At 41.0% G+C, this 26,667-nt stretch overlaps 1 protein-coding gene across 1 annotated transcript in view; it reads right to left on the minus strand.

Moving 5' to 3' along the window:
- Window positions 1-3,090: 3,090 nt before the first annotated feature.
- actr5 (actin related protein 5) overlaps window positions 3,091-26,667 on the minus strand; it is a 36,249-nt gene continuing 12,672 nt past the window's right edge. Inside the window, exons 5-9 of the mRNA XM_052031556.1 lie at window positions 22,378-22,560; window positions 19,739-19,864; window positions 17,703-17,851; window positions 13,992-14,124; window positions 3,091-9,605 (exon numbers count right to left, since the gene is read on the minus strand). Of these exons, the coding sequence (XP_051887516.1) occupies window positions 9,420-9,605; window positions 13,992-14,124; window positions 17,703-17,851; window positions 19,739-19,864; window positions 22,378-22,560 (777 nt within the window). The 3' untranslated portion in view covers window positions 3,091-9,419. The remainder of the gene's footprint in view (window positions 9,606-13,991; window positions 14,125-17,702; window positions 17,852-19,738; window positions 19,865-22,377; window positions 22,561-26,667) is intronic.

The following is a 26,667-nucleotide window of genomic DNA, read 5'->3' on the forward strand; positions in this document are numbered from 1 at the left end:
TTAGACAGTGGCCGGAATTGAACCCAGGTTGCTAGTGCTGTAAAGCGTTATGCTAACTGCTATACTACCGTGCCTGCCTGTACTAATTGATTCTGTTTTCACACTTCTACCTATTCCAGATTTCCATTTTCCTTTCCATACTGCTGGTGACCCTTTAATTCCCCACACCTCAATTTTGTTAGCGAGTATTTTACGATGGACTTTACCAAAATCCACACAGGTGAAGTTCACTTTCCCTTCATCAACCAAAAAACAGTCAGGTTAGTCAAAGACCATTTGGCTTTAACACATCCATACAGGCTCTGCTTCATCAAATTTCTGCAATTATCTATTACGTTCAATGAGCTCTGGTATTCCTCCCTGCCTTCCCATCTCCCTCTCTCCATTGCTACACCTTGAAAATCACCTCTTTGACTTAGGTGTGGGCAAGATGTAAAGCTGAGTGTTGAGGGTTCATCAAGTTGATAAAGCTAACAGTGCCAGAGAGTTCCTGCATGATTATGTAGCTACGCTCCACGTTCACTCTTTAGAACTAGCAGCAGTCTCATTCCCATCCCAAGTCCAGCCTGTTTTACAAATTCCAGTAAAATTCCAATAATCTAGCAGAGTCGAGACTTTAGTGGTGCTGGAATGGAAGATTATTGGATGTTATTTCAATTAACACCCCAACATTTTAATTAACATTTTTTTTAAAGATGTTACACCGTATTATAAATTTTCTAGTAAACCAATAAGTTTAAAGGGGGTGCGGTGACTGGAATCCCACCAAGTTAAATGGGAGTGCGGGAACCTGGGGCCAGGTGTGTTGAATGTGTGGAGAGGGTGTGTGGAAAACAAAGCTGCAGTGTGGGGAAAGGGAGCACAGTATCTGGGGGCCCAGAGAGAGCACAGCAAACATCAGCTTGTGAACTAGTTGTTGAACCATTGGGATTTCTGAATAGATGGCTAGTAGATTATGACAGTTTACTGTATACTTAATTTACTATGTGAGCATTCAGGTTAAAGACATTTTTTTTTACAAGGCAATAGCGGGAGGACAGAGGAACGTGCGTGTCTCAACAGTTCTTCCAGAAACGCACCTGTGTCACAATGGGGTTGAATGCTGGAAAATAAAGCAGAATAAAAATAAGTGGAATCGTCGACCCATCATAGGATATCATCTCAGGAAAAAAAAAGTACAAGTTAGCACATGTGATTTCTCTTAAAATGAGTTCCAGTTGTTTATTGTACTTTGAGGAGATGATGAGTATTTCCTCAAAGGGAAAGTTCTAACAGGATCGTAGGGGCAAGACTAATCATTCCCAGACAGCTCGTCTCGTTTGACAATATTGCAAGTGGAATTTTATCTGCCTGCACTTCTTGCCAAGAGAATGGTACATGTAACAGGCCAATCCCACACAAAGCAGAATAAAATATTAAAATTAAGAGGACTACAATAGTTATAATCATTCCACAGTACTCCGTCGACTGCGGAAAACAATTTGTGACTTCCTGAGATACTGCAAAGGTGTTAGTTAAATGTAAGACCTTCTAATAGCAAGAGCTGGACCAGAAACTAAAGTTCATACAGTCCTCTGGTTATTTGGTTTTCCACACTGTACAAATTGAGTGAGGTAACTTACCACAAACATCATAAATATTTGTTCGGGTATCCTCCCATGCAGACCAGATTGATGTTTTGTTACCATGGAGTGAGTTTTCAAACACCAAACATTCCAGCTTTAACTTACTAGAACTGGACTGGACCAGAAACCAAACTTCACAAGGTCCTCACTCTTATTAAAGCCTAAACCATCATTCACTGTTTAGTTTCATGAGCTGACAACTTCCTGTGTAGAGCTTGCATCAGCAAAGATGTCCAGGTACAGGATATGGGTTTTGCTGACAACATCACCATTTTATGTTCACTTTTAATTGCCTCCCAAATGATGATTAGCTGGACCATTTTGGAAAATAGTTAAGAGTCACAAAGACTCCTTAGACAGCACCTTGCAAACCCACGAACTCTACCAGTTAGAAGGGCAAGGGCAGCAAAAGCATGGGGAACACCACTATCAAGACGCACACCATCACAACTTGAAAATATATCACCGTTCTTTCACTGTCACTGGGTCAAAATCCTAGAACTCTCTCCCTAACAGCAATGTGGGTATACCCACACTTCAAGGACGGCACCACCACCTTTTCAAAGACAGTTAGGGATGGGCAATTAAATGCTGAGTCAGCCTGCAGCCCATATCCCTTGAATGAATATTAAAAAAAGTTAACACAGTCCTGTGATTCTGGAGTCATATGTACAGTAAGCAGATCAGGTCAAGACAGCTGATGTTCTTCCTTAAGGGATATTTGTGACAACAATACTGTAGTATTATCGCCACCATTACTGATACTTGCTTTGTTAAAAAAAAATTTAATTAACCAAACTTAAGCTTTCCCCAGATAATATATTTGGATTCATACACTTGGCTCCAGATAATTACACCAGGATTCTTCATTACTAGTCCAGTGACTTAACCACTATGCTACTGTGCCCCTTAGGAACCATTCATCTTAAATCAAACATATTTTCTTAATACATAGCTCTATTTGATTCCTGTGCATGCAGTTGACTCCTGGCATCAATCAATTGGCACCTTAGAAAGAAAACAAATTCAATAGCACAATGTTTCTTTTTGAAGTAGAAGCATGCCTTTGCTGGGATTGTTCGTAATCCTGTAACAAAACTGGTGGAAAATTCATGACCGTGGATACAGTTCTGCTCCATCAAGGTTAGTAACTATATTAAGGGAAAAAAAAGTGTTAACTCCCAGGAATTGTATGTGTTTCACATGTGAGTGAAATGGTTGGTTAATGAATTTAGTCTTCTATACAGTCACAGCAACTGAGTTCCACAGCGCCAGCAACCCGGGTTCAATTCCGGCCACTGTCTGTAAGGAGTTTGTACATTCTCCCTGTGTCTGTGTGGGTTTCCTCTGGGTGCTCCGGTTTCCTCCCACATTCCAAAGACGTATGGGTTAGGAAGTTGTGGGCATGCTGTGTTGGCGCCGGAAGCGTGGTGACACTTGTGGGCTGCCCCCAGAACACTCTACACAAAAGATGCATTTCACGGTGTGTTTCAATGTACATGTGACTAATAAAGATATCTTATCTTAGAATTAAATTTAGATTATTTGGCAAGGTGGCTCAACCCTAACAACCCTCCTGTGGTAACTGTAGTTAAAGCTGCTTTTTCTTTCCCCCCATATTAAATATCTTTATACTCCAATACCGATTTGATGGGGTATTGACAGTAGGTAATAGTCACCCATTCATACCCTGGTAACTCATCATACCCAAAGCATAACAGTTTCACATTCCTCATATTTTCTTATGACAGAGAAGAAGGCCTTTGGGCCCATTGAGTCTATGCTGGTTCCAGGAGCATTCCCATCAGTCCTATCCCTGAACATATTTCCCTGTAGCCTATTCTCTCTTGTGTACCCAACAACTAGCCCTTGATTCTGCTGCAGCCTGCTTGCAGTAAGGACAATTTACAATAGGTGATTCAGGAGAAACCCTTTTACTCTGAGAGCTCAGTTACAACTTACTACCACAAATTGCAAAGGCAGAGAGCACAGAATTGATTTAAGGGGATGCTAGAGAACAGAATGAAGAATATGTTGGTGGAGTTCAATGAAGTAGAAGCCTTGTCTGGTACATAGCCATGACTATAGAACTGCCTGATAATCTGTTTCTGTGCTGCAAAGATTGGAAGGATCTCCTTAAAAATACATATCCACAGTCTGAACCTTCTCAGTCATTCTTCCTTCTCCCTTTCTCTTCCTTAGTACTTGCATAAAAACTGCTACAGCTCTCACTTCCTCCTGTCAGAAGTATGAACTGAAAAATTAACCTATTTTGCTTTTCCAAAACGCTGCCTGCCCTACTAAGTATTTATAACATTATCTACATAACTAACATAGATTTAATTATATTGCAACATATTAAATTTCATGAACATGAAATAAGATTTAATAAAGGTGACAAGCTTAAATGAATCATTGCAAGGGATTTGTGGCAATTGCTCATGTTATTTAAATATAAATGTGAGGTGATGGACCAAGACCTTTATTTCCAGCCACAATAGCTAGAAAAGTTACAAGAGAATATGAACTAAATCAAATAGCCGTAACTATTTGAGTTTAAAACCCTCCTGCATGCTAAAAATGTATGTGAATTCAGGAGATGATAATTTTTACAAACTATAAGAGATGGTTATAGTCATAGAGAGATACAGAACAGAAACAGGTCCTTCACCCCATTGAGTTGTACTAATCCATTTACACTAATCCTGTATTAATCCCATTTTTCCTTCTTCCTACATTCTCACCAACTCCCCCCAGACCCTACCACTCACCTACACCCTAAGGGCAATTAACAGTGGTCAATTAACCTATCAACCCACACGTCTGAGAGATGTGGGACAAAACCCACATTGTCACAGGGAGAATGTGGAAACTCAACTCATAGACAGCACCCGGGGTCAGGATTGAACCCGGGTCTTTGACTCTGCGAGGCAGTGGTTCTACTCGTTGTGCCACATAGTGGTGTGACTCCCTATCTCTCTAATATTCTTCAGCTGTACAACACTGAAAAATATCTGCACCTCCCAACTGTGCCTTCTCGATTATTTGTGACTTTATATCCCTTTAGTTCCCAAGGCCCTAAAGATCTAGATTCCCTCCCTAAATTTCTCTGCATTGTCCTTACAACTTTAAGACCGTCCTCAACCCGTACCCCTGATGCCTGGCTTAATACGTCGCTTAGCTTCAATTTTTGTTTGCTAACATTGCTGTTAAATCCTTTGGAGGTATTTAAGCCATGTTAAAGGCACTAAATAAATGGAATTTGTTATGTGAAGTAGACAAAATGAGAGGACAAGATTGTAGCCCGATGCCCAGACAACAGAAGAACCTCAAAACCTTTCATTGTTCTTACAGTTTCACATTAAGTCTGAAGTGATGAGTCTTACGGCTATTATAGATGGATTGACTAAGAAACAGTTGAGTGCCGTGAAGCACAGTTGGTTAAGAAAATAGAAGATCATAATCTTTACAAAAAACATATGTATAGATGGATTTTTCAGAACATCAGTAAAATGAAAACCATCAATTATTGGCTGTCCATCAAAGACCAGGACTGAACTCAAGAGTCAAAATCTTATGGGGAATTCCAGCTGTTTTATCTCATCGCTACTAACAAACCAAAAATTGTTATTTCCTGTGATAGAGGCAGAAAGAGGACAAATTAAAGCAGAGAGAAGGGCTGAGCGAGGTTATTGACTTGGAGAAAACAAAATACAGAAAGACAGCTTTGATATTGTGATAGAACAGCTCCATGCACAACGTGAATGACAGATCTCTTTCCAGTGCTGAGTAAACGTTTAGCATTTTCCATCTCATGATTATGACCAATAAATAATGAAATAGTTATTTGCAGGGTAAAAGGGAGCCTATCATTTTGCATTTAAAATTCATAGATTGTATTCTCAGTAGGGCAATGATGGCAAGGAGTTTTATAATCTGCTTTTCAACCTTCTTTTCTTTCTCTCCCAGTCTACATATCATCCTGATGTGCTTGACACTCCCAATCTGTTCCTCAAAACCTCCCTGCCTTCCACAGGTGCTAGGTGAAAGCCGCCTGTTCACGTGAGCCACAACAGCAGGAACTGTCATACCCTGGAAGTACTTCTGGAACAGTGCAGATGACTTCTTCAGGATTGAACCTCCATCAATCTATAGCGTGAAAGATCCCAGTGACTCAGAGGAGGAGGGTTATTCCTGGCAAACTGGTTTTAAGAATCCTTAGTCACCCTGAGAACGAAGTGAAAGGCAGTATTTCAGGACAAGTCTTTCTATTGTCAGGAGAGGTGGAAGGGAAGTCGTTCACCAGAGTGTGATCTTATCCATTATCAGCTAGGATAAATCATTAGGATCAAAGGGTAAGAAACTTGGCAAATTTTGTTTTCCCATCAATACTCAAGCATCAGTACGACCATATGGAGCAGGCCATATTACTGCACCAGCTGAAACAAGCTGTGTCTGTACTTACAGCTGGTTGTTACCTTAACCCAGATGACTCACAGGGGAAGCTGGAATCTGCTCTGAGGTTCTTCCTTTCTGAATAACTTAAACTGATTTGTATTTTTTCATCCCAAGTTACGTAATCTGCAAAACCACCACCTATTTCATGGAATGTTTTCCACTGACTGGAATAGACGTTAACTGCATTGAAGAGTATCAGTTACCTTGTGTCACTAAATGATTACATAGCTGTTACTGCCTAAAACAAATGGGAACCAGACAGGGCAAAGCAAGGGGTTTTCAGCTAACTGCTGAATTTTCTTTCAAGAAATATACCTCACCTGTGTTTTACTCCCAATTTGCTCTGACTTCCTGTGTGGGACTTTATCAAAAGCCTTCTGAAAATCCAATACACCACATCCACTGGTTCCCCTTCTCTGTTTTATTAGTTACATCCTCAAAGAACTCCTATTTATATTTCCTACAGGTTACCTACAACTAACATTCACCACTTCTATTTGCATCACAGTCACTCTTGCTCTCCTACCTTATCACAGACGTTCTTTGTTCTCTCCAAATTAAAATATGCTTGTTTTCTAACACAACATAGTTCTGATGAAAGGATACTGACCTCCTACCAACTCTCTTATCTCTCACCACAGATGTCCCCGATCTGCTGAGTGTTTCCATCATTTTTTGTTTTTATTTCAGACCTCCACTATCTTTTTTTTACTTTTTGAACACTGTGCATTGCGGACTACCCTGGGTGTGAATCCCCAAGGCCTGCAATTTTTTTGGTTATTTGAGACAATTTTAATCAATTGATTGCTCAGGTGGAAAATTAGCAATTTTGACAATTGTTTTCATACATGTATAAAATGAAAAGACAGTAAAGTGACATTGGCCTGGCATTTCCTGTACATGTCTTGCAGGTAAACACACAAATAGGGGACAACCCAAATCTGTGGTCCAAAGGCTAGCGGAAATTTGGTTTAGAGCTTGAAACATCTGTGTACAATAGATTTTAACCATATGCAAAACACTAAAACCAAGCAATGGAAAAATTTAATGAGCTTTATACTGTTCAATCTAATCCTCTACAGTACTATAAGCTACATGGAGAGGTTGGACAAACTTGGATTGTTCACTCTAGAGTGTTGAAAGCTGAGGGGAGACCTGATAGTAGTTTATAAGATCGATAGGGTGGACAGCCAGAATCTTTTCCCATGGTAGAAATATTGAAAACTAGAGGGCATAGCTTGAGATAGGGAAAACTTAAAGGGGGATGTGCAGGGCATTATTTCTCCCCCACACAGAGAGTGGTAGGTCCCTGGAACACAGTGCCGGGGGTGGGAGTGGAAGCAGATACGATAGAGGTGTTTAAGAGGCTTTTAGACAGGCACATGAATATGAAGGGAATGGAGGGATATGGATCATGTACAGGCAGAAAGGATTAGTTTAATTTGACATTGTGCTCAGCACAGACATCGTGGGCCAAAGGGCCTGTTCCTGTGCTGTACCGTTCTATGTACAGTGCTGGTGAGGTATTGAGAGCTCCCTGGGCCTTCAAATACATTCATTTTGGGGCCTAGTGGAGTGATTTGCACTTGCAGAATGATTACTGCCAATGAAGTACTTTAAGAATTGTCAATGCTAGACTATAGGAAACATAGTGATCAATGTGTGCACAGTAAGCTCCCACAAACAGCAATGAGGCATTGATCAGAAACTCTGCTTTTCAAATGCTGACTGCAGAATAAATATCATCCTAGATACCAGGGTTAAGCCCGTTATTCTTCAAAATCGTGCCACTTCCCATGAGAGAGCCAGTGAGGCCTCAGATCAACGTCTCACCCTCCAAGACTCCTCCAACAGCACAGCACTTCCCACAGGAATATCAGCCCAGATTTTGGGTCCATGTCTGTAGAGTGAGACTTGAGTATCCAAACTTAGGATTTGAGAGGCAAGAGTGCTACTGAAGCAAAGCTGAAACTAATAAGTGTGTTCTGCATTCCGAATACTTTGCAGATGAGCTTCTAACTATGTTCAGTCTGTACCAGCAGAGGTACATGCTTTGCAAATTGACAGTATTCACTCCTAAGAGCCACTTCTATTCTCTTATTTCACTCTCCAGCCAAAGCCTTGTACTTTTTGATGTATTTATTATGACAAGAACTTGGATTTCAAATGTACTCAGCCTGCAAGATTGCCAATAATTCTGACATAAAAGTCAGGCTTCTCAAGCTTTTCCCCTTGGGGGCTTGAATTATTCTACCATATGTTTCTTTTGTTCTTGCTTCTTTCGTATTTTTACACTTTTTCATCTTTCGATGAATGGAAGAGATTTGATGTGCCAACAGAAAAATTACCTTGTGGCTCAGTTGGTAGCATTCTCGGTTTAGAAGGCTGAGAGTTTCAAGACCTACTCCAGAGATTTGAGCACAGAAGTCTTGGCTGGACCTCCTGTCTATTTCTGAGCTTTGAGACATTGAAAGGTGCTCTCTTCTCTGTTGTGAATGTTAATGATCCAAAGGCACTGTTTTGAAGGACATGGGAGTTATCCCTCATGTTCTGGTAATCAAAATCTTTAAACTGGATTAGTTGGCTATTACTTATCACCGCACTGCTGTTTGAGAGGTTGTTGAGCACATCTTTTTATAACTGTGTTAGCACTTCACAAGGTCCAACTCTTCAGCAAAAGTGAAAGTATGCCTTTTGGTTTGATGTTTGGTTATGAAGCTCTATTTGTTCCATTTTCCAAATAAATTGGAACCATGTTACATACATCATGGACCTTCCAAACCAAGCCCCTCTGTGCAAAAGGAAGAGAGACATAATCAATGCTATCATTGAACAAAATCATAATTTTTGCAAGGAACTCAACATGCTTTATGAATCACAACACTGGGGAAGAGCATCACCCCAGACCGTAGTCTGAGGGACACCCTAAGTGCACATGCACCTGGACTTTTATCCACAGTGACAAATGGCAACAGAGGCAAGTTGCATGATGTGGGAAGGGATATAGGGAAAAAGGAATGCTTCATTTTTCTTATCACTTTCAAGCTACATCCCCTCTCAGCACTTAATCCTGAGACACAACATCGCATAGATATTGATGTACTGGTAATGCATAACCTGAAAAAGGATAATATAATTTCAGAAAAAATTACTCTGTAATGCAGTTCAAATTGAGTCTTTACAATTCAAATTAAATGTCTTTCATATAAAAGCAATACCAAGAACTGTGTCTTTAACTTGTCAAGTTGGCTTCAATTCAAAATCGATTTCTTTCATTTTATGCAAAAGCCAGGTCAATAACTGCATTTCTCCAAATGTTTTAGCTTGCCAGTGCAATTAAGCTGGTTTTGTAAGGCTCATCGGCACGTAAATATTAGAAGCAGCATGTTCACTCAAATACTCTCCTCCCTTCTCTTCATAGTCAGCCAGTGTTATCCAACCTTCAGCTTGATCCTTGTGCTCCATAGCCCAATCACGAGCGCCAAACCAGGCATCCAAAACAGGATTGGAAGCAATGACCACCTGAAAGACATGAGGGCCCCATATCAACCTACAAAAGTTCTGTACAATGGAAGTGACTTAAAGGAGAAAGGTAACTTCATAAGCATCTATTCATGGTGATATTGGGTCACTTCTATGGATTTTGTTTCCAGAAGGTAAAGTTGAATGTGCACAACTAAATGTTTGTGATGGTCCCTTTACACTAAGGACTTGTGTCTCAAATTTGCCCACAAACATGTAACAAAAGACCTCTCAGTTTATAGATCAGTTTTGAAGAATGTGGGATTGTTACGTATGTCAACAATACTAATTGTACCTCAGTGATTGATGCAGACAGAGCAATTATTCCTGTGTGCTAAGATCCCCATCTTGAATACTACAAAAATTCACCCGAATTTCAATAAAAACTGTGACTGAACTCAGCCATAGCACACATCACAAGTTTAATGCATTGTGCTCCAAGCAGCATATAGACATGCCTGATCTCAAGCATCCTTCAAGAGACCACACAAAACCCTGATTGATTCACACCAGAAGTGCAATGATAAGAACACATGGTTCTCCCAGGAAGAGATACCCACTAACACAAAATGTTCTCATATTTTCAAATGGGCAGGTGTACACCACAGCATGTTCTCACAGTGGGTGTGTATAGATGACATGAGAACAATAGACTAAGGGAAGTAAAATCCTCCGTAGACATTCATGTGCCTTCTATTTTTGTCCGAATACTCACTATTTACCAGAATGATGTTTTGCCAATTGTTGAAGTGCTTGGCTGATGCCACTTATAAATTCACCATAGCCACCACCTCATTTATCCCTACACTATCTCCAAATCTACAGCCAACTTGTCAGGACAAGATCATCAGAACTGGAAAACTGAGAAAACAAACATGTTTTATGTTGCAGGGAGAGGGATGAGTCAAGAGAGCAGAGTCCATGATAATGCCCAGACAGAGAATTAGACAGACAGGTTTCTGGAAGTTCAGGATCATCCTTGTGAAACCCAATCTGTACTGGGTTTCTCCAACGTACAGGAGACCATATTGTGAGCATCAAATGCAACAAACGGAATTGGAAGAAGTGCAAGTAAATTGTTGCTTCACCTGGAAGGACTGCTTGGGCCTGTAAATAGTGGGAAAGAAAGATAAAAGAACAGGTCTTGCCTCTCCCACAGTTGTAAGGGAAAGTGCAAAGTCCTTCCAATCAGCTGTCACTTTAGTTCATTATCCTACTCTCATGCTGGTCTGTGTTCAGCTTACCACATTGCTCCAACCATGCCTGGAGTAAGCAAGAGGAACAGCAACTCACCTCTGCCTGGGGCATTTGAAGTCCTCAGGACCTTATATCAAATTTAGATAACTACTCTTTATTTCCCTTTCTCCACAGATGTGGTTGTACCTTACTGTTTCAACTTGTTTCTTTTTTCTTCTCTTCTGTAACTGCTGGTTTTTAAAGTAATTGTTACCTGATAAATTCAGTCTGCATCCTATCACAGGCAGTCCCACCACTCCCCTTCTCATTTTACCAGTTTTGATGACAGGTCTTTGACCTGAAGTTAACGGTCCTCTGTTGCTCTCTCCACTGATGTTGCTTGACCAGCTGAGTTCTTCCAACATTTCTCATCAAAACGTAAAAGATTGATAAAAGAGTGACGTTTAGAAACGGGTTAGTGCCCAGCAGGGAATCAGAGATTATAATGCTAAGTAGATGCACAAGTGGAAAAGCTCATCCCTCATGTACAAAGGGAACCACATAAGCAATATATACTGTATGTACCAAAATAATAGACTTAGAAATTGTTGCAATTAACTGCTGCTAAACTTGCACGGAGGTTCAGAGTGAGAAGTCCTTATAGTTATCACATCCCTCCAAATATATAATCTTCAAAGAGAACCAGGAATTTCTCTCTGGCATTTCTGCTTAAGTTGAACTATCAAAGTCAGATTAATTGGTCATTCATCTCATCTGCTGTTTGTAGGGCCTTTTGGTGCACAAACAGTCTACACCTCAAATATAATTAAATTGCTATAAAGTCCATTAGGACATGAAGAAGTGGTACATGATGAGAGAGAAGATCTTCCAGATGGGCAAGAAACACCAATGAATTACTTACTTTTCTGGCTACTGAAGGCCAGTTGGATATAACACTAGAAAGCAAAACACTTTTCAATTAAAGTGTATTTGATAAGAAGAAAGGAGGAAAATAGGTGACAGTAGTAACCACAATGTGCAACTGAAAATCGAGCAAAGACCATGGCTTTCTTTTATGCAAAGATGTCAAGAATCTTCAAATAAAAGCTTTTATTGGCTCCAAGCCCAGTGGGCATTAGTGTTTTTTCATTTTCTTCAGTGAACCCAAGTACCCCTGGATTATACTACGCACATATATACTGCATTGCTCCAAAATGGATTTGTAGACACATTAGTTTGGGAAAAGCCATTAAAGGTTGTCAGATCTCTGAATAAAAATAAAACAAAACTGCAGATACTGGAAATCTAAAATAAAAACAAAATGTTAGAAATACTCAGCAGGTCATCCACATTTGTGAGAAGGGAAACAGAGTTAATGTTTCAAATTGTCGACTCTGTTGGATCTCTTAATGTTCAAAATCTTATGGGTGAATCATCCAGTAATCGATATAAAGCTCCTTAGCCCCCAAGTTAATCAAAAGATTTTTATTCTTAGTTTGCCATTACAGCAAACTGAAAGGCAAAACAATATAGTGGCTCAGAAGTTTTCATTCCTTCATAGTTTCTTTCTAATTCTTTATAGCACTTCTTCACTGACTAGCCAAATAGCAGAATTAATTCTTTATTAATCCTCAGGGTTGTGGAACTAAGATGTTAGTTGTCCAAAATGAAACTTGCTGTTGCAATAAAAAGTAAAGGATGACAAGCTGAACAGAGGAGGTTTAACCAGAGGTCAGAGGTCTGCTTTGTACCCCTATCATAAATGGTATGAAGGAAATGTGTCCATTTATTTGAAATTCTGCTGATGCCAACAAGCCAAGTGCCCAGTGAACTAACCAACATGAGTTTAGTACTGAATTTTCCTGCTCTTTATATTCAGAAATACAGCTTTGCCACAGAATCACAGATTGATACAACACAGGAGGACAGTCTGCCTGCTGGCTCTTTGAGCTCTCTCATTAATCTAGGCACTTTCCCCATATTCCTGCACATTCTTCCCCTTCAATTCCCATTTGAAAGTTATTACTGAATCTGTTACACCTTCATTTGCACAGCGTACTCTGAATTACAATAACTAGCTGTGTAATTTTTTAAAATCTATACCCTAACAGAGTCAGAGTTATACAGCACGGAAACAGGTCCTTTGGCCCAACTCATCTATACTGACCAAGATGAACAGCAGGACCACAAAAGCTCTTGCGATATCTACACTACTACCCCAAAGAGGATGTTATTCTGCCTATAACCACAGATAGTGAGCCTGACACACAAGGGGATTTAACTTGTCACTGACAGGATTTTGCCTGTGGAGGGATACGACAAAATAATTAGCAGCAAATGAAAATCAAAAAAATTGCAGATGCTGGAGTTCTGAAATAAAAACAGAAAATGCTAGAAACACTAAGTAGGTCAGGCAGCATCTGAGGAAAGAGAAACAGGCCAAAAGACCCCTCGTCAGAACACAATTTGTACAGCCATCGGAAAAGAGGGAAAAGGGACCGACTGGATTGACCCACAAGGTATCAACATGGAACCAGTGGGCCAAATTGCCTGCTTCTGTGACACAATGGTGATGCAGTAGTTAGCTCTGCTATCTCACAGCCCCAGGGATTCACGTTCGATCCTGATCTCAGGCAACGTCTTTGTGAAGTTTGTACATACTTCTATTACACATGTGGGTTTCTGCCGGGTGCTCTAGTTTCTTCCCACATCCCAAAGACATATTAGGAGGTTAACTGGCTGCTGTAAAATAACCTCATGATGCAAGTAAGTGGCAAAAGAATAAAAAGGGGAGTTGATGGGCATGTGAGAGAGAAGGAAGTCATGGACAGGGAATGGCACTGATCGGATTGCTCTGTTGGAAGCCACCATTGACCCATAAGATACAGGGGCAGAATCAGGCCATTCGGCCCATTGAGTCTGCTCTGCCATTCAATCATGGCTGATTTTTGTCCCAATCCCATTTTCCCTGTAACCCTTAACCCCTTTACCAATCAACCCCAATAGCCTTCTTTTGTGTTGTAAATAAATAACATGAATCTCTTGTTCCGACCCTCCAGAGAAGCATCCATTGTCCTAAACATTTGTCAGCTATGCCTCAGTGAATAGATTAACTTCTCATTTTCCACATTCATCATTACTGCCTCTTCCACAACACTCCCCCTTCCCCCCCAAGATATCGAACTCAATGCAGCATTGAATTCATAGTACCTGGAACGAAGACTGGAACGGCCTCATGGCAAGAAGCTCCCTCTCCATCCGCGTCTTCATCCCAGGGTATAGAATGTTTCCACCAGTAAGGAACACATTTTGTACAAGTTCATCTTGCTCCTTCTTGGAATATCTACGGAATTAAAGCAAATTTGTTTTTTGCAACTTTCTGCTGCATTTTTTGACCCTTCAACCCACTCTTGCATGATCCTACTACACTCGGTGTAAGCAGTGGGGTACATTGGCAATGGCTGTCTCAGTGCATCCCTCCCAAGGTTATGCCGAAAGTGGCCCCCAGCTAGGCTGATTCACCTTGCAGACTGCAATCTCAAAGAGCATTTAGAAACTAGGTGGAGTTGTACAAGTTTGTGGTAAGTTTAGATTTAGCTGTTAGACAGATGGTTCAAGGACCAGGCAGTGCAGATTCAGAGTGACTAGCAGAAGATATGCGCGGAATATGAGGAAAAACATTTAAAAAAGAAAGTGTGGTTAGGGTCTGGAACTTACTGCAATGAGGATGGAAAGAAGAAAATCCAGGCTTTCAGCAAGGAATTGGATGAGTTTGAGGGAAAATAACTTACAGGGCCACAGGGAAAGAACAATGACTGGGACTGATTGGTTTGCTCTGCAAATGGGCTTGTGGACTGGATGGCCTCCATGCTGCCTTGATTCAACTTGTGCACTCTATACTCCCCCACTATTTCAACTCACTTAACAGTGCAGCCAGGACCAGGAGCTCATATTGCAATCACTGTGACAATCTTGCACTGTAGAGTTAGGTGTCACTAACCAGAAACACCAACTTCCTCACCCATCTCTGCTAAAATTTAATGCACATCAAAGATGTGAAAAACTAATAGTTCTATTCCACTTACACTCATAAATCCCTCCTCATACAAGATGACTAAGGGTGAACAAATGTTTAAAATATGATGGCCAAGTTTTGGGGTATGGAATTGATATCCTTTCTGGATCAGCCTCAAAAGAAATGGACATCAAGCCAAGTATTTTCAGTCCCCTGACAGGCAAATTCAATCATCCTTTTATTTGTGGGCACCTTTCTGCTGCTATATGGCTGGCTCCTGATGCATCTGCCCTCTGCTGTTAACTGTGCTATGAAAAGTAAACTTATCAGCCATCATTCAGCCAAAGGCAGCAACAATAGGTTTTCTTTGTTAGTTCTTTGGTTCAGTATAGTAGCTTTTATTGTCTAAATATAGAAGGCCAGTATAATGCCAGTACAAAAGCCAGGAGGCTGATTGAAGTATATAGGACACACCGGCTGCTTGTGATCATTTCTGAGGAATACATTATCCTGTTTCCTGCCCAGCAACCCCCTCTCCCACAACCCCCCCCCCCTTTTCAGAAGACCTTATTTTTTTCCTTTAGAAAGACTGTAAAAGGACTATAAAATGGCAGTTTTGTGTTCTCTCTCACACCATCCCATTCACACATCACCCCTGTCTCTGCTGACCTACGACTTTTGGTTAAGCAAGACCTTGATTTTAAAATCTTTTTCCTCACTTTCAAATCATCTCCATGGCCTCCCACATTCTTATCTCCAGTCTTGACCAGCCCCAGAATTTTTAGGTGTCTGTACTGCTCTAACACTGGCAACCTGCTCCTGAATTGAATTAAAGCACTTCACCATCTTCGACTCCACCTTCAGCTGCCCAGGCCTTACACTTTGAAATTCTAAAACACCATTTCCTCCTGAGGCAATTCCTAAAAGTGGCCTCCTGAACCAAGCTTTTGTTCCAACACCTTAAGCGTTTATTATTTTGATAAAACTCCTGTTTGCTATATAAAAGGCACTATGTAAATGAAAAACAGAATTGTTGGAGGAACTCAGCAGGTCAGGCAGCATCTGTGAAGGCAGAGGGATGGTCAATGTTTTGGGTCAAGACCCTGCATCAGGACTGAGAGTGGAGAGTCACAGCAATACAGCATGGATACAGGCCCTTCAGCCCAACGAGTCCATACCAACCATGGTGCCCACCCAGCTAGCCCCAATGTCCTGCATTCAGCCCATATCCCTCTTAGGCCCGCCCCTCCATGTATCTATTCAAGTGCTTCTTAAACGATACTATTGTACCTGTCTCAGCCACTTCCTTGGGCAGCTCATTCCATATACTCACCACCCTCTGCGTGAAAAAGTTGCCTCTCAGGCCCCTTTTAAATCTTTCCACTCTCACCTTAAATCAATGCCCCCTAGTTTTGGACTCCCCTACCCTGGGGAAAAGACTGTTACCATCCACCTTATCTAAGCCCTCTCATAATTTTAAACATCTCTACAAGGTCGCCCCTCATTCAGAAAGAGGAGATAGCCAGTGTATAGAAGTGAGAGGCAGTGGCTGGCAGGCAAAAGGTGGAACCAGTGAGGATGAAGCTGATGGGCAGATGCTGGAGGAACTCAGCAGGCAAGGCAGCATACGTGGAGGGAAATGAACAGTTGATGTTTCAGGCTGAGACCTTTCATGAGGGCTGGAAAGGAAGAGGGCAAAAGCTAGAATAAAAGGTGGGGGGAGGGGAAGGAGCACGAGCTGGAGGGTGACTGGTGAGTCCAGGTTGGGGGGGGGGGGGGGGGGGGGAGTAGTAGGTAGGTGGGGAATGGGGCGGGGGGGTGGGAGAGGTAAGTGGGAATGATGTGAGAGGCTGGGAGGTGATAGGTAGAAGAGGCAAAGGGCTGAAGGAGGTGGAATCTGATAGGAGAGGACGGTGGACCATGGAATAAAGGGGAGGAGGTGGGGAACCAGAGGGGAGGAAGGTGTGGGTGACGGGCAGGTCGCAAGGGCAAAAAAAGAGAGCAGATGGAGCCAGGTATGGGAAGGGGAGGGCGGAGGTGGAGACAGAGGCTGGAAGGTGATGAGAGGAGACACAGAAGGCTGGAGTGCTCCCACAGCTACCTTGATTACACCACCTACCACACAGTGTCTGGCAAGGATGCCATCCCTTTCTCTCAGTTTCTCCATCTCTGCCGCATCTGTTCCCAAGATGAAGCTTTCCATTCCAGGACCTCTGAAATGTCCTCCTTTTCAGGAAATAAGGCCTCCCTTCCTGATTGATGGAGCCCTCACTTTCATTTCCTCCATTTGCTGGACTTTTGCTCTCCCCCTTGCTAGAACAGAGATAGAGTTTGCAGCTCTTGTGTTTCTATTTATCACCTTCCAGCCTCTGTCCTAACCTTTACCCTCCCCTTCCCCCACCTGGCTCCATCTGCCCTCATTTTTTTTGTTTCTCTTCCCTTACCTATTTCACCCACCAACTACTGTCACCCAACTTCAACCCTCCCAACCACCCCCCGACCTGCTGAGACCAGCAGTTTGTTTCTCGCTTCAGATTACAGCATCTGCAGTCTCTTGCGTTACTATGTGAATGAAAGCTGTAATTGTTGTTCTAAAATGGGTTAATATGAGAGGCAGGGCAACAAGTCTTGATTTCAAAGCAAGGTCACAGATCTCTCCTTTATCAGCTAAGTGTGGATAACTAGTGACAATAACCCACATCCCATCACTACACCAGGAAACCGTGCTGCTGGCCTTGTCATAATATCTCACTCAGTAGAACAAAGATATTGCAGAGATAGTGACACACACACAGTTTATGGTATTTATCACAAGTTGAAAATAAACAGACCTATCACCAAACATGAACGCACTTCTATTATGTTTTTGTACTGTTAAACGGTTCAATAGATCCTGAAGGGCATACCTATCCAGAACATACTGCAAGGTTTCCGCTATCCCAGATTGTTCCTCGCCTATCAGAGATGGCTGGAAAAGAATTTCAGGAACTCTGATTCGCTCGCTGCCCAGATGCAGCTGATGGTATTCTGCTAGGTTGAACATCTGTCCGACTGGCTATATAAAAAGGTAGAAGTTGTTAATAATTATCACTAAAATATTGTGCACTGTGAATTTTTTATCCTTTTAATGAATTCCCTAGTTGATGTTATACATATTTAGAAAATGTATACTTTCATGACGTACTAATGCAATGACCCGAGGCTATTATGGGTTCTTCAAAAGACAATTTTGAAGACAGGAGACACAAGAGACCGTAGGTGCTGGAATCTGGAGCAAAAGAATGAGCTGTTGAAGGAACTCAATGTGCCAGCCAGCGACTGCAGGGGGAAATGGACAGCCGATGTTTAGGATTGAGACCCGAAACGTCAACTGTTCATTTCCCTCTACAGATGCTGCCTGACCTGCTGGGTTCCTTCAGCAGCTTGTTTTTTGCTCCAATCTTTAGACAGGTCGGATATCAACCCCAAGCAATCGATTGCGACTGATGCAAATAAAGGTAAATTTGAAGGGCTAATTAATCAGCATGCCATTTGCCTGCATTTTACTATCAAGAAAAGAACCAAAACTGCATACATTCACTTGAAACACTCACTATACAGTATATGTATGTAAAGTATTTGCAATGTGACTGTTGTACTTCAGATGTAGAAATCATAAATAAAATAGTGCAAATTGTGGAAATCTCAAGTAACAACAGAAAACGTTGGACTCAGTGGGTCAAGCAGCATCCATGGAGACAAACACAGAGTTAATGGTTCACAATGACTGAAATTTACAATTGGTGAAAGGTCATCGACTTCATAGATGCAGCCTCACCTGGCAGCATTTTCTGTTTATATAACAAAAAGAAAATCACAATTACATGATTTCCTTTTGAAGCGTACAAAAATGCCAAACATTTTCTCCTGGTATTCCAACCTATAACCTGAGCTCATTATGATAAGAGCCATCAATCTGGTTTCCTTCCACCCACAACAGGAGCAGTAATGCAGTCAGCCACTCAACAGTCAGTCACCTGTTTCTCTTAACTTAACTACATGCCGCTTCTCAAACTATTCAAAGGCCATTTTCCTTTTCTTTTACTGATAGAAATTACAGTGTTTTGCACCAAATGAATCAATACTAACCCTAACTGTTTTCACTGTCTTTGTGGGAAGATCCACTAATTATCCTCTTTTCACTGGAAGGAAAACTTTACAGGGATAATGTAGAACAAGCAGGGGAAATGAAGTTAATTATATAGTTCTTGCTGGTATAAGCACAACGAACTGAAAGGACCTTCCGTGCTGTGTGCTTAAATAAACTAGTTGAAATATCAGGATGACAGATTAATGTAGAATTTATTACTTTCCAAGGGCACACCATTAAATACTGTCCTGGATATGGTGAAGTAGCTAGACAAGGGAAAATTTTGTACCCCAGAGAGTTGTGGAGGCTAGACCACTGGGGGTATTTAAAGAGGAACTAGATACCTTTTGAAAGGTCAGCATTGATGGCCATGGGGAACTGGCACAGAAGAGATGAGGCTGGGGCAAATCAATCATGATCATATTGAATGGTGGGCCAAGTGGACTATGCTTACTAATTTTTTTTTAAGTTCTTAACTGCTACACATCAGAACTAGGCATCAGAACAAAATGAGCCAACTGTACAATCAATTCAAGGTTGTAATCTTACCTTCATTAATGAATTCACAATTAATTTAAAACTATCAATGAAATTACAATCAATGACTGATACCCAGGTATTCTCAAAGTGTAATGTGCCCAAAATCCATGAGCATACAAATAGATTTTTGGTATGAAAATAAATTTCTCAACATATGATTTTTATTTCCATGTATGAGTTCCAGTGCTCTGGATTTCGTTTGAGAAATGGAACACAAGGCACCTCCGTACAGCTGTGAGCTTTGTGCCTCATAAGTAGCTATTGAAATCGTACCTGAACTACATTGGTTTGTTTCCCAAAATCACTCTGATATTCAGGGAAAAGTTGGTCCAGATCATTTACTCCTTCCAAGTCATCCATTGACTGGTCACAGTTCAATACCTGATCCAGATCAGAAACCTGCAAACACATTTTTACAACATGAAAGTAAAATATAACCAGTGAGTGAAGGACTTTGGATTCCCCCCTTCATTAATTTAGCTCTGACCAAGCACATCCAGCAGGACAGGACTCAAACCTTCCTCTTGCAAAGCATTATGTGGGTTCGTGAGGGGTAGGAAGGTGGGTGTTAAAATGTAACAGCTAATATATTGATGCAGTGGAGGCTTTGCTGATTACACGGATAAAGAATTCATTCACATCTGGTATTGTGTATTAAATCAGCTAACTTGGCACAATAAACTCATGCATTTTAGTTAATCATGGTATTTCTGGACTTGGTTCAACCACTCTTGCAATATGGTGAACAGACTCCATTTCCACATGAAGAGAGAGGCACTGCCGAAGGCAAAAGAAAGGATTTAATAACTATAAGGTTATACCCATCGGGAAAGATTTAGCTGACTTGTACTCATTTTCTCCGAAGGAAAAACAAAAGAATAACCCAGCAGAGGTGCTCAGCATTATGAAAGGGGTTGATAGGGTAAACATAGATAAGTGATCACTGTTTCTGAGTGAAATAAGAAATAGAAGTCATAGTGTTATAGAAATACAACACGGAAACAGGCTTTTCAGTCCACCAAGTCCGTGTCAACCACTGACCACTCATTTACACTAATCCCATTTTATTCTCCCCACATATTCATCAACTTCCCCTAGATTCTACTACTCACCTACACACTAGAGGTTAATTAACCTACCAACCTGCATGTCTCGTGTGGGAAGAAACCGTAGCACCTGAGGAAAATCCACGCAGTCTCAGGGAGAACATACAAATTCCACACAGACAGCACTTGAGGTCAGGATTGAACCCAGGTCTCTGCATTGTGAGGCAGCAGCTTTACCAGCTGCACCAGTGTGCACGATAAGTCACAATAAATCCAATAAGGAATTCAGGAGAAACTTCTTTAACCGTGAACTCAACACTGCAGACAAATTGAAAGCCATACACAAGAGGTCCGTTTAGTTATAAAATTAACCACAGCTCATCCAAATCAGACTCAAACCCATAACCTTTTCCACATGGAACAATTGTCCTAAACATAATCTCAAGCATACTGTCAATCTGTGCAAGGATGAAACACCAAAGATTGATCAAGAGGGGACATGTGGTGACACCAAACAAATCATCCTGACAGGGATAAAGGACTCAGTGGCACAGCAAGGCCCAAACTGACCCAAGGACAAGCATATATCAGAATATCAACCCAACAAGGACCTGATACCTTAAGTTGGAGGCTACTGGGAGAGAGTTGGGTAGCTAGGCTCGAAGACTAAGAGGAGGCAATGTAACCAGATGGGGGAGAAAGAATCGTATGGGGTGGTGGGAGGACGGTGATGGGGCAAAAATACAACCATGGACCAGTCAGACCAAATGGCATGTAAATACTTTCTAACACTAACATTTACACTGTTTCCTGGTTACTGATATTGTCACATGCCCTGCAATTTCTTTCTATTTTGCCTTCTGCTGTGTGTGTGGAGACGAGCCCACAGCAACCTGCATGTGTATCACAGACACACTGTCACCCTCTTTTACTTGCAGCCACAGTCATGGAACATCACCAAAACTTCAATAACTGAACCGAACTCACCAGCAGAAATATTAAGCTGCCAACATAAAAATAAAGTGAGATCTAATGTTAAACTTATAATGCAGGTCTCCTGGGCATCCGGATAGTGACGAGAAGATAAATATCTTAGAGCTGTTTTATTCTGAGTAGAATGTTTCTCGTGTTTTTTTACACCAATATTCTCCACTGCTAGGGCAGGATACAAGATTGCAAAGTGATTTGATTGAGCTGTTTAAAATGACAAAAGCATTTAATAAAGAAATCAGACAGAAGATATAGGAGCCTGAGGGCACATGCCATCAGGATCAAGGACAGCTTCTATCCCACAGCGATAAGACTATTGAACGGTTCCCTTATACGATGAGATGGACTCTTGACCTCACAATCTACCTTGCACCTTATTGTCTACCTGCAATGCACTTGCCTGTAGCTGTGACACTTTACTCTGTATTCTGTTATCGTTTTTACTCTGTATTACCTCAATGCACTATGTAATGAATTGATCTGTATGAATGACATGCAAGACAAGTTTTTCACTGTACCTCGGTACAGGTGATAATAATAAACCAATACCAATACCAAATAAAGAGAAACCATTTCCAGAACAAGCAGTTATAATCTAGAGGTTAAAGCTGGGCTGTGCAGGGACACATACATTCATTCCAGCTTGCTCAAGGGCTTCCTTGAGAATGGAGGAATGCTGGAGTCCCATTCCTGAGACTTACTGAGCTAAAGGGCGGCTGCACTGCAGGGAAGTGTTGGAATTCCTCAATAAATCCTTGCCACCGTTGACACTACACTACATGTGAAGGACAGCTGAATATCTAAAAGGGCAAGCAAGCCCAGCAACAGGCAGAAATGTTTCAAGTGAAAACAACCTCAAGAAACACCGACACTTACATCTGGCTTTGTGTCAACAACATCCACCTCCACGTTCACTTCTGCCTGCAGGATCTTTTGCTTGGTCTGCTCAATGACCAGGCTGAGCTTGTTAATATACGACTGCAGTTCCTCTGCAGAATCCATGTTCATTTCCAACAGTGCACGCTTAAATCGGTCCATCATACCTTCTTCTAGTAGCTCCTAAAATGAACAGAAGACAGAAATTCCATGAAAATATAAAAATCCAAAGTACTGCAGATGCTGGAAATCTGAAATTAATATAGAAAATGCTGGAAATACTCAGCTGGTCATGCAGTATCTGTGGGAAGAGAAACACGGGTTAACGTTTCAGATTGAAGACCCCAGTTCAGACCAAGGGGTTTCAACCCGAAACTTCAACTCCATTTCTCTTCCAACAGATGCTGCCTGACCTGCTGATTATTTCCATCATCTTCTGTTTTATTGCAATGCAATATATGGTGTTGAACAATAGGTTTATGCAGAACTGTTCCACTTGTTAAGGTAAATGAGTTCAAGATCAGGAAATGAAAGATTTCGTTGTCAATTTAAACACAGAGCAACATTAGCCAAGAAGTGTCTTATTTCCACCTTGAAGATAATAGTCTATAATTTCATACATCAACTCATTAGATAGCATTACCAATTTAGCACTAAATTATTGCTTCAGTAATGTCCAAAAACCTTGTAATCATTGCATAAGAGTGCATCCAAAACAGGATTCCAGAGTTAAAAAACACTGTCCTACCAATTACTCCCACCCCAACCATCCAAAAGTTTGGCACTACCAATGTGCACAGTTCCACACCCGTTCTTGGTCTAGAATCCCTGAGAACAAATGGATATTCACCTCATTGCTGTTTGTGTGCAAAGACAAAGCCTAATGGCTGTTTGCCCTAAGATTCATTCATTGCAAAAATGATTATGGGGATCATTTAATACATAAAGGCAGTATCTACAGAAGATCCTCTGCATTACATTGTGACTTTTCAAATGCCAGAATGTTTCTTTCTTTTATAATAAAACAATGAATATTGCCCATAGTTTTAGTTTCATTGACCCATATGTCATAAATAATGGCTTAATTTTACTCCAGTTATCTAGCAAAGCTCATCTCAACTTGAAACTGAGTCCTAAGTGTGTATTATAAAAAGCCAAGCAAGTCATGGGCAGACAGCATAATTCACATTAATGGGTATATTCATTTCCTAAGCTGAACTAAAAATTTGTACGTGTAAATGCCTTTCACCATCTCAGGACATCCTAAAGAGGTTTCAGCCAATCAAGCACTCTTTGAAATGCAAACACTGGGTGGGAAATACGGCAGATAATTTGTGCATTAGAATCTACCATCACAGCTGTGTTGATAACCAGACAGTCTATTTTTAAAGATGTTGATAAAATATATTTCATTCATAAAAGTTCAGATATAATACAGAATGTTCAGGTCAACAATTGCACAACGTCACGTTATTCCTGTGATTGGTGACATGCTAATGTGAAGCAATCATTCATTTATAACTTTAAAGAAAATAGTTCATGGGGTTTTAAAGTAGATTTCAAATAATTTGTATCCAAAGGCAGCTGAGCCTTAAATGGTGGTCCTTCCCCACTGAGACCTTACAGGGGCTGAATTTCAGCTTCAGCACATCCCTCATCACATTACTTTGGACCTTTAAGTGCACTTTCCATGATGGACAACAACACCTTCCTCTGGATCCCAGTGTTTCAGGGAGACCAGAGCATGCCTTTTGCTGTGTTGATGATTTCACAGCAGTTGGTCTTTGTTTCAGTGAGTATCCCTGATCGAGGAATTGGCCAGAACTCATAAGAATACCACCACCGCTCTTGATAAGAGGCATATATCGAGTGGACAGTCAGAAACCTTTTTCCCAGGGCGACAGTGGCTAACACGATGGAACATAATTTTAAGGTGACTGGAGGAAGATATAAGGGGGACGTCAAGGGTAAGTTGTTTTTTTTTTACAGAGGGTGGTGGGTGTGTGGAATGCACCACCAGCAGAGGTTGTGGGGCAGATACATTAGGGACATTTAAGAGACTCTTAGATAGACACATGAATGATAGAGAAATGGAGGGCTATGTGGGAGGGAAGGGTTAGATAGATCTTAGAGCAGGACAAGATGTCAGCACAACATTGTGGGCCAAAGGGCCTGTACTGTGCTGTAATGTTCTATGTTCTTTTCAATTCGTTGGGAGCTTCTGTGTCCACCTTAGGCAGCAGGTGACCTGTTTCACCCGAGAGAGTGCAATCCTTCAGTACTGCAGTTAGATTTTTGTACTGAAACCAGGGATGTCTAGGAACCCACAACCTTCTGACTCAGAGACAAGGTGGCAGTTAATTAAAGTAGAAGGCTCTCTGATAGAAATGATATTATGTATTTGTGGTGTAGTTAAACCAATACATTCAAGGAGGAAGCACAACAGGTAATGCTTAGGTTCTGTAATTTATCTTCATGCTCTTTCCAATTAACAACCCCAAATTTTGTGGAGAGCAGCAAGTGCCCGTTGTGCAAGAGTTTTGGTCTCTATTTAAGAAAGTATATATTGGCGAGAGAGATTCACTACGCTAATTCCTGGGTGACAGGCTTGCCTTATTGTGAACAGCTAAACAAATTGTATCTATGTTACTTAAAATTTAAAATGAGGTGTGATCGTATCAAAACATAAGTGATTCTTGAGGGGTATGGCAATGAAGATGTCAATACGTTTCAACCGATGGGATAATCTCAAACAAGGTGATATAGTTAGAAGAGTAGAAGGTGGTTTAAAACTGAGCTGTATAAGAATTTCTCATCAGAGGGTGGTGATTCTCTGGAATTCTCTAACCCGGAGGGTTGTAGCAGTTAGATCAATGGGGGTATTTAAAGAGGAAATAGATGATTTTTTTTTTAAAAAAGATCATGGAATTGAGGGCTAGGGGAAACTGACACAGAAGAAGAGATGAGGCTTGGGGCAGGTCAGCTGTAATTATTTGAATAAGGGGTTGGGGGGGAGGAGAAGCAGGCTTGAGGCTGAATGGCCTACACCTGCTCCTAGTTTCTTATGTTCTTGCGTTCATTCCCCTCTGCCTAAGGAACCACATCCACACTTGGACAGATCTACAAATGGAAGCTTCCTGGACAAAACCAGCTCCAACCACAACAGCAAGGCCTGCTCATAAATCCCATTATTTTGGGGTGGAGCCAGAACAAGCTCCGCCCATTAAAAGCTGGAAGAGACAACTGACTAAAACACAACCCACGTTTTAGTGAGATGTCAAAGAAGTTAACAGTTCTCAATGCTTTTAAAATTCAAAAACATTAAAACAAATGAATAGAGTTTTTAAATTATTGAAAAATTACGATATTTTAAAACTAAAACACAAAGACAAAAATGATCCATAATGCACTCAAGTAAATTCAAACAATTAAAATCAATCAAAAAAAATGAAACTCACTTTAATTCCTTCATAGTCATTGCCTGTATTGGAATCAATAAGGGACAACTCCCTATGCGAGATTCAACCTGCTGCAGGTTGTTCAAGCAAATTCTCCACTGTAAGGGAATTAACTGCAATTTAATTCTCCTGTGTTGGTTACAGCATCAGAATGCAGTTGGAGAAAATACTGTAAACAGTTGCCTGCAAGTTCAGGGCTACCATGTGCGCACACACATGCACAAGAATCACAAACTTTCTGGCAATGGCATGGAGAAATGCTGTTTGACCTGTGAGGAACTGCTGACTTAAACGTGGTCCATTTTCTCCCAAGTGTTTCAGAGATACAAAGCATTTTATTTGCATTGAACCACTGTACCTTCTAGTGGTAAAAATCAAGTACTGCAGTTAATTGTCTGTCAAAGCACAGGTGAATTTACGTTTTATGATTCAGTCCAAAGACCTTTTAACTATGAAGAAAATAGAAATTATAATCCAGATCCATGTTGGCAAATTTCTAGTTCCCTCATCGATTTCCCACTTCATCAATGATACTTTGTGCTTCAAATTACAAATAAGAATGCTCTATATCATCAGTATCATTTGGAAAGTATACAGGCTTTATTTTTCCACTTCTTTTTCCCAGTGTGGAGATTAAGCAAGCTATGATACCGGCTGGCCTCCTATAAATAGCAAGGAGGCATTCACTATTGTATCGACAAGGCTCATAAGGTGCAATATTTCCTCATAATAAAGGATAGAACATGCAGAGTGGCCATTCCCTTTTCTGTCTTCTACCTAATGGGAGAAGATACAGGAGCTTGAAAGCTAGGATGTCCAGACATAAAAACAA

The sequence above is a fragment of the Pristis pectinata genome, chromosome 16 (genome assembly GCF_009764475.1).
Source record: "Pristis pectinata isolate sPriPec2 chromosome 16, sPriPec2.1.pri, whole genome shotgun sequence".
Classification (NCBI taxonomy): Eukaryota; Metazoa; Chordata; class Chondrichthyes; order Rhinopristiformes; family Pristidae; genus Pristis; species Pristis pectinata.